At 38.4% G+C, this 12,610-nt stretch overlaps 1 protein-coding gene across 1 annotated transcript in view; it reads left to right on the forward strand.

Annotated features, from left to right (window-relative positions):
* AMOT (angiomotin) overlaps window positions 1-12,610 on the forward strand; it is a 69,006-nt gene that overhangs the window by 40,249 nt on the left and 16,147 nt on the right. The window contains exons 6-7 of the mRNA XM_081042829.1: window positions 4,652-4,801; window positions 5,576-5,766. Coding sequence (XP_080898955.1) covers window positions 4,652-4,801; window positions 5,576-5,766 — 341 coding nt within the window. The remainder of the gene's footprint in view (window positions 1-4,651; window positions 4,802-5,575; window positions 5,767-12,610) is intronic.

Here is a 12,610-nt window from a genome sequence, read left to right on the forward strand (position 1 = left end):
TCAGTGACTTCTCACTGCAATGCTTTCGCTAAGATACTGACGTTTCCATTCTCAAGAAAGGCAGAAAATGAAGAAAATGACCTAGCTAACCCTGGACTGCTTATTTTTCAGTTCTCTGAGCTTACATTGAAGTACTTTGTCATCAAGGCAGGAACTGTGTGCTATCTAACTGTAATTGCCTTTAAGTATAACTGCTGTAAGCCTCAGTAATTATAGTTAACACTCTCAGCATTAACATTGTACTGCTCCCCTAGGGTTTTCAAAGCAATACACAAATAAATGCATCCAAATTTAAATAGCTCATGAGGATTATAGAACCCAGAAAGTGAAGGATAGAGGATATTTCCTGCTCTCAAATTATTCGAAGCATAGCAAATAGGAAGGCAGAAGCATCTGTGGCCTAAAAGTCTTCATTGTGCTAGTCAGTGTTGTTACAAATAAATAGTCACATATCTAAGGAAAGAAAGGTTTAAGCTTATTGAGACAAAGAAAATGATGGTTTTTGTTTGTTTGTTTTATTTCTTCCGAACAGGTCTCATAGATAAAAACATCTAGATTTATAACTCACCTCATCTGGTTTATAAGTTTAGATTGAACTAGGCTGTGGAATGAAAGGAAATGTCAACAAAGTACTGATTCTGGGTGGTGAACACACAGTGCAATATATAGATGATGTATTATAGAAATGTGCACTTGAAATGTATATAATTTTACTAACTGATACCACCAAAAATTTTCATAAAAATTTAAAAAAGAAAAGAAAAAATGGCATTGGTGGTTGATAATCTTTGTCAAGCAATGATGCCTAAATATGGCAAATAAAGAACTACCTCAAAAAAATAAAATCATATTTTAAGAAATATTTATTCATTTGATTAAAGTCTATAAAGTATATTTCTAAGATAAAAACAAATAACAACAAAAACTGTATTTTTATTTGGGTAAAAAAACACATACACACAAAAATAGTAATCAAAAGGTCAAAATAGTTTTTTTAATTACAGTTGATGTACAATATTATATGTGTTCCAGTTGTACAACATAGTGATTAGACATTTATATAACTTATAAAGTGATCACCTCTATAAATCTAGTACCCATCTGACACCATACATTGTTATTACAATATTATTGACTGTATTCCTTATGTTATACTTTACATCCCCATAAATATTTTGTAACTACCAACCAATTTGTACTGAACCCCTTCTCCATTTTCACGCACCTCCCCAAGGCTCCTCCCAGCTGGAAACTATCAAAATGTTCTTTGTATCTATGAGTTGTTTTTTGTTTGTTTGTTTGTCTGTTTTGTTCTGCAGCTTCTAGATGTAAATGAAATCATATGTCATTTGTCTATCTCTTTCTGACTTACTCCACTCAGCACAATATTGTCTTCTAGGTCCATCCATGTTGTTGCAGATGGCAAAATTTTCATTTTTTATGGCTGAGTAATATTCAATTGTATACATGTACCACCTCTTTATCCATTCATCCATTGATGGACACCCAGGTTGCCTCCATATCTTTGTTCTTGTAAATAATGCTGCAATGAACATATGGATGCACATGTCCCTTCGAAGTAATGTTTTGCGTTTCTTTGGATTAAAACCCAGAAGTGGGATTACTGGGTCCTTCTTTGCTCTCTTGTCATAGCCATTGTTTTAAAGTCTATTTTGTCTGGTATAAGTATGGCTGTCCCAGATTTTTGTTTATTTGCATTTTGATGAAATAACTTTTTTCTATCCCTTTACTTTCAGTCTGTGTGTCTTTCGATCTGAAGCGAGTCTCTTGTAGGCACCATATGGAAGGGTCTTGTTTTCTTATCCTTTCAGCCACCCTATCTTTTGATTGGAACATTTAATCCACTTACATTGAAAGTAATTGTTGATAGATATGTAGTTATTGCCATTTTGTTATTTATATTGTTGATTTATTTATTTATTTTTTTGGTCTTAAGAAGTCCCTCTACATTCCTTGTAATACTGATTTGGTAGTGAGGAACTCCTTAGCTTTTTCCTATATGAGAAGCTCTTTATCTAAATGATAGCTTTGCTGGGTAGAGTAAGTTTGGGTGTAGGTCCTTTTTTTGTGTGTGTCACTTTAAATATTTCGTGCCAATCCCTTCTGACCTGCAAAGTTTTTGTTGAGAAAAAGGAGGTCTTATGGGATCTCCTTTGTAGGTAACTAACTGTTTTTCTCTTGCTGCTTTTAAGATTCCCTGTTTGTCTTTGACCTTTGGCATTTTAATTATGATGTGTCTTGGTGTGGACCTGTTCAGCTTCATTGTTTGGGATTCTCTGTGCTTCCCAGGCTTGTAGGCCCATTTCCTTTACCAAGTTAGGGAAGTTTTCAGTCATTATTTCTTCAGATTGGTTCTCAATTCTTTGCTTCCTCTCTTCTCCTACTGGTAGCCCTATGATGCAAATGTTGGTACGCTTGATGTTGTCCTAGAGGCCTCTTAAACTGTCTTCAATTCTTTGGATTCTTTTTTTTTTCTTTTTGCTGTTCTGATTGGGTACTTTCTGCTGCCTTAACTTCTAAATTGCTGATTTGATCCTCTGGTTCATCTAATGTACTGTTGATTCCCTCTGACTTATTTTTTATTTCAGTTACTGTACTCTTCATTTCTGACTGGTTCCTTTTTTTATGGTTCCTATCTCCATTTTTGTGTTTCCTATTTCTTTGTTGAAGTTCTCCCTGAGATCATTGAGCATCCTTATAACCAGTGCTTTGAACACTGCATGTGGTAGATTGTTTGTCTCCATTTTGTTTAGTTCTTTTTCTGCAGCTTTGTTCTGCTCTTTCATTTGGGGCATATTTCTTTGTCTCCCCATTTTGGCTCCCTGCTTGTGTTTGTTTCTCTGTATTAGGTAGGGCTGCTCTGTTACCCGGTCTTAGTAGAGTAGCCTCATGTAATAGGTTTCCTGAGGGGTTCATTGTCACAGTCTCCCTGATCACCTGAGCAGGTACTTTAGGTGTTTCACTTGAGTGGCTTGTGTATTTCCTTCTATTGTATTTGAGCCTTGGTTGCCGTTTGCACCTCATTGGGAGGAATTGACCCTTGGGATGATTGCTTGTGAGGATTGGCCATGACTACAGTGGAGGAATTGTTGTGCAGGGGCTGACCCAATGGAGCAGGATTTATTTTAGCAGGGCTCTGGTGCCTTCCCAGTCTACGCCTTGGGTTTGTCATGTGCAGAGGCAGCTGGGTGGTGCACCGACTGAGTCTGAAGCTAGCAGTCAGGCATGCCAACCCTGAGGCCTCCTGGAAGTGGCCCTACCACAGACCAAGTTCTTTTGCAGCCTGTGTTCTGCCTGTGGCTACCTGGTATAAGCCACAAAGCAATCCACAGATGGTAGCCACCCGCCCTGGGCTTTGACATGCCTCAAGAGGCCAAGCCATGAACTGAGACCAGCTGCCACTAGTGCCGGGCTTGGGGCTGCTTACCAAGAGGTACGGGGTACATCGAGACCAGATGCTGCTTGTTTTGGGTTTGTGAAGCTTTGAGAGATTTTAGAAAAATCTGCAGCATGAGCCAGGAAAGGTCTTTTGTATAGAAAAAACATTGGAAGTGGCTTGGGTGTGCCTGAAAGTTGGGTGGGGCAGGGTCTTCGGAAATCACCAAGCCTGAGGAAAGGTGTTACCCAGGTTGTGGAGACTCAGATATGGTGAGTGCTGTGTCTGCATGCTGAACAGAGGGGACAGCTCAACAAAGGAACAACAGCTTCTGCCAGCATTTTTGTCTGGGAGAAATCTGCTCCTCCAGCCCTTGTCCTGAAGACAGACAACTCAGCTCCTTCCCATATGTCTTTGGCACCTTTCAAGCTGCTGCCCTGGTGCTGGAGCGAATCTGTTAGTGAGTGAGTCCGTCCACAGGCCCTTTAAGAGGAACACGTGTTAGTCCAGCAGCTCTCCATCTCACTTGGCCACAATTGCTGGTGTTTTTCGCAGCCAGGAGCTATGGGGACTTCGCTTCCTGGCACTGGAACCCTGGGCTAGGGAGTCTAATGTGGGGCTGGAATACCTCGCTCCTCAAGTGGGACCTACACAGCTGAGATAGCCCTCCCTATTTTTAACCACCACATATAGGTATGGGACCTGCCCATTCTGCTTCTCTACCTATCCTACTACTTTCGAGATGGTTTCTTCTGTATATCCTTAGTTGTAGGACTTATTTTCAGCTAGATTTCAGGTGATTCTCCACGCTCGTTGTTCTGTAGTTTACTATTTTGTAAGCATGTCTCTACTATAATAGCCAAAGTAAGGTATACTTTTCTCCAGAATATTCCAGTTTAGAGTGAAGAAGAGCAGAGGTGAGGACATCTATAAATGGGAATCTTAAGAGCTTGCCATCTACTATTACTTCCTTCAGTAGAGTCTGTCTTAGACTCTGCTGGTGGGAATAGACTTGGGGAAGACATAAAGATGGGGGAGGAGGAAGAGATTAAAAAGTGGCTCCTAATTCCTATTCTTTGTCACATTTTCTGTATGATAAATGCAAGGCAGCCTGCTACTCATGAAGAATCTTCTCGCCATTCTTTCTCTTTTGGAGCTGGACACAAAGAGATCTAAACAGAGGGCTGGATTTAGGGGCTGCATAACTGACACTGTTGTTCTCTTTCCTTCCATCTTGCGACTCTGGTTTTTCAGCTGAAAAAGAAGCAAGTATATGTAGATAAGGTGGAGAAGATGCAGCAGGCTCTTGTACAGCTCCAGGCAGCATGTGAAAAACGTGAGCAGCTGGAGCACCGTCTCCGGACACGACTGGAGAGAGAACTGGAATCCCTCAGAATTCAACAGGTTTGGAGACCTTAAAGAAAATAAGTATTCCTGACTGCTTACTTTTCACTTGGTGTTTTACATGAAGACAAAAACCACACTCTTGCTCATCTTTAGGATTTTTGCCTCACCTGATCTTACTCCAGAGTGCCTCCCAATTGTAATGATGAAGGCTGCATCTTTAGCTTCCTATCCCAGCAAAATCCTTAATGCCTATTATCTTGTACCTTTTATTTTTCATATGAACCCCAGAAACAGTAGACCCAATAAGAAGTGAAGATGCTATGCAAATAGACTCCTAATTATTTTAGCATTCAAAATGGTCTTTGAAATCATCTGGCCATACCCCTTCCCATTTTTAGATGGTAGAAAATCAAGACCCAGAAGAGATTGCCTGACTCACTAAAAAGTCACATAACAAGTTATGTAACAAGCATAACAAGCAAGGTAGAAACCAAATCCTAGATTTTTGATTCCCAGTTCTATTGTGTGCCATGCTGGCAGGCAGGGATGGTGGTTTTTAAACCATTGATCCAGCAGCATGCCATTGAGCAGCATGGCAATTTAATATGGCAAACTCCTTTCCTGATCAAGGGAATCTCATATTCAAACCAAAGATAGGAAGTCTTGTGGCCTTAGGAGGAAGTCTGAATTCCCTTTTGCATTGGAATCAGAATTCAAACTGAAGTGGCTTGGGCAATAATCCTTTCCAAACATAGGGGCTCTTCAAATTGGACTCAGCTACGATGCTTCTTCTCTCACTAATCTGAGGGATCTTCGCATCTCTCCCAACAGCGCCAGGGTAACTCTCAGCCCACCAATGTTTCAGAATACAATGCTGTAGCACTGATGGAACTCCTTCGTGAGAAGGAGGAAAGGATCCTGGCTCTGGAAGCTGATATGACTAAGTGGGAGCAGAAGTATTTAGAGGAGAATGTAATGAGACATTTTGCTCTGGATGCTGCTGCAACCGTAGCTGCTCAGAGGTAAGTACTTGGCTAGTAGAGTCACTCCTTGAATGGCATGGGGTGCAGGGAGAAAAGAAAGGTGACTGATTAATAGATTTTCCAGTGTTTTATTTTTTTTCTTCTGCCCCCCCCACTGTAGTTTCTACTTAAGTATGTTTTCTTTTATTGGTTATGCAGGGACTGAATGACTATGGGGGCAGAGGGGCATGGATTTGAAAATTAAAGTTACTTATCAATTTATTGGCATCGTAGTTCAGCTTTTCTCAAGAGCCAGAACAATCGCAGGTGGGATCAACTGAACGTTTGCACACCTACTTTGCCAGTTTCTTTTAGCCACATATGTAGGTTTCTTTGTTTAACCCTTGGACTGGAGTGAAAGCCTGTCCAGAGAAATGCCACTCAGAAACTAAATGTCACTCAGGAGTAGCTGCCCATTTGATAGCTCTGCCTCGTCCAAGATATGCCAAAGGCTGTGCTGAACATGAATTGATCCCTGCCCTTTGAGAAGGTCTATATTTGAAGGCTACATTCTATGTCCATGAGTGAATCTCTTGTAAGTAGTCACATTCCATTTGGTAAGGGAGAGAAAGTAGCAGGAGGATTTTTAAAACTTTTTGCTTCTTATTTGTTCCACTTTTTACATTATAAACATTAATTATTGATCTTTGTAGGAAACAGTGCTCTTACTGCTGTTCATAATCATCAGTTGGGAAAGAAAGAAACAATGACAAAAACTAAATTCAAATCAGGAGATGACAGAGGTTATGGGGATATAGACAGCCTTGGTCTGGCTTTGGGTATCTAAGGTTGGCTGTAGCATATTGCATCCAGCTAGGTCTCTATCCAGAAATTTATTAAGAACCACAGTATAGTTTTTAGCATTATCTTAAATACCATGAGCTGGCAGAGTCTGGAAGCGCTTGGCAGACTTTGGGCTGGGTTGTGTGTGTGGAGGGGGTGGGGGATACATTTGGTTTCAAGTCCTTCTCATGCCAAATTAGAGGGAGGTCAGTGATTAAGAGATGATCTGGTAGTTTGTGAACCTACTCCCAATTCTCTAGGAAGACATCTTAATATTTCTCCAGATATTCCATATAAACCTTATTAAATAGATTAAAGTCACCTGTATCTTGATTTTGAGGCCCTCATGGGTTTAATCTTACCTGCCTTTGTTTTCTGAGGGCAATGTGCTCAGTACGTGCTAGTATAGTAATAGAGTGCACAGAAATCCCATCTGTGCTGAAAGATGTTCAAGAAGTTTGTAGGTAGATTAGAAGTAGAATTAATTCTAATTTAAGCTGATAGCTTCCACAAAACCACCTGTGTACAACAGTTGTTCAGAGCTTATTCAGGAAACCCTAACAGTGAAAAGGAAATGCAAGGTAGTTTTGTCGTCTTTGGGAAGAAACTTAGAAAGATGTGGCTCATGAAGGTGTGCATTGTGAGAAAGTGTTGGGAAGCCAGGGTTCTTGGTACCAGGAGGTTCACTGCTGAAACTGACTTCAGAATAGACTCCAGGTCAAGATGAAGGAAAGTGAGGAGGTTGTCACTGGGGCCTGGTATAAATAAACGACCCCCCTGCCTTTCTCCCTGGAAAGTTTTGAGTATTGGGGGAACCCCCCTTCAAATGGATTTCTTTCCGGAATCTGTTGGTTCCCACAAGGTATATTTAATTAATTAATTTTAACTTAATTTTTATTTTTCAGTTGTAGTTGACATTCAATATTATTTTATATTAGTTTCAGGTGTACAGCATAGTGATTAGACATTTACATAATTTATGAAGTGATCCCCTAATTTGTCTAGTATCCACCTGGCATCATACATAGTTATTACAATATTATTGACTATATTTCTTGTGCTATATTTTACACGCCCATGACTGTTTTGTAACTATCAATTTGTACTTCTTAATCCCTTCAACTTTTTACCAGTCTCCCAACCCCCCTCCGATCTGGTAACCCTCAGTTTGTAATTTAAAAATAGAACTACCTCATGACCAGAAGTTTCACTTCTGGGTATTTATCCAAAGAAATCCAAAACTCTAATTTGAAAAGATAGATGCACCCCTATGTCCACTGCAGCGTTATTTACAATAGCCAAGATACAGAAGCAACCTAAGTGCCCATTGATAGATGATTGCATAAAGAAGAGGTGGTCCATTATATACAATAGAATATTATTCGGCCATCAAAAAGAATGAAATCTTAACCATTTGCAACTACATGGGTGGACCTAGAGGGTAGTATGCTACATGAAATAAGTCAGACAGAGAAAGACAAATACATATGGTTTCATTTATATGTGGAATCTAAAGAACAAAATGAATGAACACACAAAACAGAAAGGTAGATTTAATTTAAACCAAATTCCTATAAATCTCCAGTTAGAAGTTTCCATGTAGTCACTGTTTTCAGTAAAATGTGCATGCTTATCATTTAATATGATAAAAAGTAGCCAGTTTTCCCCTAGAAGGGACATCTTGAGATAGTTCCTCAGGCAAATGTTCCGTATCTGGACTGCATACCTTTTGCATGCCTATTAATCCAATCCATGGGAGAGATTGAGAGATTGAGGTATGTATTTAAATTACTATACAAAGAGAGAATTGGACTAGTTGATTCCTCCACACCCCTCTATTTCTGGAATTATTCTATGTTTCCAAAGATAGTGCCTCTTAATGCTCTGCCATGGAAATTGGTTTCCTTCTCCTTTTTTTCTTTACGAGATTTCAAATTTGTAAGGTAACATTCAGAAAACTTTGTTTCAGAACCTGTGGGTGCTTCTGCCTTCCCTTTCAACATCTCCTGCTATTCCTTTTCTGTTCAGTGGTTTCACTCTCCCCCCTCCCACCCTAAATATAGGTATTGGTGAAGGTTCTCTTCTGTCTCTTTTTATGGTAGAAGCTTTATACGGTTTTCTATTTTCTTCCAAAATAATTTTTATGTGCCCAGGATAGAAAGTGACCAACACATATTTGAGAAGGAAGGAAGGAAAGAACAAACGAAGGAGAAAAAAAGAATGAAATAAGGAAGGAGATGACTTTTAACTCTATAATTTAAATTCCTAAATCTAGTGCCCATTTTAACGGCCTGCTTGGTTTCTATGTATTCTGCTAGTATCTGAAACTTAATATATTCCCAACATAATAATTCCTAGGTAAATAACAGGTCTCACAATTAGGACATGTAGTTTGGATGGTTTCAATGGTATTTGTAAAATATTTTTTCAATTAAGGTATTATTTACATATTTAAAATCACCTACTTTAAGTGTATGGTTTGATGAATGTTAGTAAGTATATACAATTATGTAGCCACCATCACAATCAAGATAGAAAACACATTTAAAATTGTGTTTGTGCGCCTTTAACTTGATCCCTTCCTCCCATGCCTAACCCCAGACAACAACTAATTTGTTTTTTGTCATTATAACTTTGCCTTTTTAAGAATGTCATATAAAAGGAGCCATATAGTATGTACTTTTTGTTTGACTTTTTTACTCACCATAATTATTATGAGATTCATCCAAGTTTATGCATGTATCAATGGTTTATTTCTTTTTATTGCTGGGTAGTGTTCCATGATATGGATTTACCAGTTATTCATACATTCACATGATGATGGATATTTGGATTGTTTCCAGTGTTTGGCTTTGTGAATAATAAAATACAGATTTTTAGTAGAAGAATAAACAACTGTCTTTCCTCAGGTGAGAAGACGTATTAGGTGATCTATTTATAGCCCTTCTAGCACTGATACTATGAAATACCTCTTATCAAAGGGAAAGATGTTCATGCAAGAAATCACATGTAGTGTTTACTGTACAAGTTACTCTTCTAACCACTTTACAGTTATTGCTCACCCTCACACTAATTCTTTGAGATAAGTACTATTATTGATTCTATAGATAAGGAAACTAGGCACAGGTTAAATTGTTTGCCTAAGATTCCACACAGCTACTAAGAGGTGGAAGAACTGGGAATTAAATCTACATTTTTGACACCTTTACCACTATAATCTGCTGCCTCCCAGATACAGTTTCAAAGATGATGAAATAGGGATTATTGCCTGGTTAAGAGTTACTATTTGAGGCTTATTTAGTCAGTTAGAAATATTATAAATAATCACAATAATAGGGCCTATATTACAACTCCATATTATTGTGTCCCTAGAGATTCTCCCCAGATGCTTAATATAGCTGAGGAAAATTATTACACAGTAGAGTTCAAGCCCAGAAGAAGTGATTTGTCACTGCAGATTTTTAGTTTCAACTCACAAATGGTGAATTTATTTTTGAAGGTCAGCAAAAGGATAAAATAAAATACCTGATCAACCATGTAATTTATAGCTTTACATTTATTAAATCATGTTGTTTCCTTTCTCAGAATATGCAATGTTTCATTTAGGTAAAGTAAATCTGGGAAAGAAGGAAGAAAGGAAAAGCAGGAGGTGGAACCTGGTCACACACATTACACTTGTCTATCTTTTCCTTCATTGTAGGCCTTTCTCAGTGTTCATCCTTGGCTTTCTTCTCATTTTGCATTCTATCTTAGTTATCTTGTTCTGTACTATAGCTTCAAATAGTAACTCTGACATCTCCAAGATTAAAGTTAGAATTCTCAGCAACTTGTTGGACATTGTCATATGGCTATTCATAAGACACTTTAACTCCAATGTACCTAAAATCAAAACCCATTATAGTGGTTTTTTTTGGGGAAAAAATCTCTATATTGTTTCCTATCTCAGAAAATGAGCAGTATGCTTTCTTTTCTAGTCATTTGAATTAGAAACAACAAAGTTCTCATTCATTCTTCCCTCTCTCCAACACACACATTTAGACAGTCTCCAAGTTCTAGCAAGTCTGCTTTCTGTAGTCTGTTTCCATTTCCCTTGCCACATCACTGGTTCTTGTTTTCATTATCTTTTGTTGAGATTATTACCTTTCTGGGAATATAACCTTTCTGACTGGTCTGTCCGATTCTATAATATGCTCCTCTAACCCCTCTGCCACATTTCAGCAAAAGATAATGGTATCTTCCTAACACACAGCTGGGATCATTTCATTCACCTTGAAAGCTCTAAAAATTTTTAATGCCTGTTAAAGTCCAAACTCATTTCTGTAATCGTTAGTCATTTACATTTTTGTCTCCCCTTACAAGTTTGCTACATACAGCGACTAGTATTATATATGTCTAGCCACTATCCAGCCTCCCAGTAACTTCAAACACAGTGCTCTACTCATGGTTGAATTCATATATTAAACAAACAGAAGGATGCTACCAATATGAAAAGATGAACCTGAAGTTTAAAAGGCCTTTAGCTATTTTAATTAGGAGGTCATGGGTGACATTATAGAAAGCAATGTAAGTAAAGTGATGGGGATTACTTTGTTGAAGAAAGGAAGGAGAGAGAAGATGACTAGAGGGATAGTTGCCAGAAATTGTTTACTTAAGAATTTGAGATGGAGGATGTCAAATTCAGGGATATAGGTTTTGGGGTTTGCAGGTTGTGTTTTCAAGCCCAGCATGTCTCTACTGAGGTACTTAAGGATGATCGCACAGTATTGCAAATTAGTAGGTCACGTTGCTCCTTCAAACACTGTGTTTGCTTGCTTTTACCTAAGCCATTGACTTAGTAGCCCCAGTCTTCCAAAAGGAAAATGGTTGTTGAAGGCACCCTGGAAGCTCTGTAGGAATTCACTAAGTGCCCCACATTTCTGAGGAGTTCACAATGTCCATATCAATTAGCTGGCAGGGCTCTGAGTCCCCCAAATGGTCTTTTATGCAATGAATGTGGCAGTAAGCCAGCACTGCTCCCCCAGTGACAACCTGTATGCTCAAGTGTGCATTGTCCATAGATATGATACACTTTTTAGAGAGGCCTGGCTCTGAAGCTTCAGCCATCACACTGGAACTCTGCACTGCAGGAATGCCTCCAGGGTGATACCAAAACCTGGAATTCTATCAAGTCATACTCTTGAATGTTTTTCTCCTCTACTTATGCTTTTCTCTCCTAATAATAGATACATTTGTTGAGTGTTTTTACTGAGTATCTCCAATCCTGTGTGTCACTATGTTTTTTTAAAGAATTATATTATTTTATTATATTACTTTTAATTAAATTTATTGGGTGACATTGGTGAGTAAAATTATATAGGTTTCAAGTGTACAGTTCTATAATACATCATCTATATATTGCATTGTGTATTCACCACCCAGAATCAGTTCTCACCCTCTGGTAACTTCTCAACTGTTCTCTGTGCCTATGAGTTTTTGTTTCTTTGTCTTCTTCCTTTGTTGCTTTCAGTTTTATATCCCACATATGAGTGAAGCCATATGGTTCTTGACATTTTCTGTCTGACTTATTTCGCTTAGCATGATAGTGTAAATATCTGTTCATGTTATTGGAAATGGCAGTACTTCATCTTTTCTTATGACCAAGTAATATTCCATTGTATATATGTACCACATTTTCTTTATCCAATCACCTATCAGACCTTGGGTTCAAAGGAGATTTTATGAATTTGACCTCAAAGTCAAGGGAAGTAAAAGCAAAAATAAATGAATGGGACTATATCAAATTTAAAAGCTTCTGCACAGCAGAATAAACCATCAATAAACAAAGAGGCATAAAAACCACAATGAGATACACCTCACCCCAGTCAAAATGGCTATCATCAGAAATCAACAAATAACAAGTGCTGGCTTGTTGTGGAGGATGTGGAGAAAAGGGAAACCTTGTGCACTGTTGGTGGGGTTGCAGATTGGTGCAGCCACTATGGAAAACAGTATGGAAGTATCTCAAAAATCTGAAAACGGAACTACTTTATGACCCAACAATTCCACTCCTAAGTATCTATCT

The sequence above is a fragment of the Rhinolophus hipposideros genome (assembly GCF_964194185.1).
Source record: "Rhinolophus hipposideros genome assembly, chromosome: X".
Lineage (NCBI taxonomy): Eukaryota > Metazoa > Chordata > Mammalia > Chiroptera > Rhinolophidae > Rhinolophus > Rhinolophus hipposideros.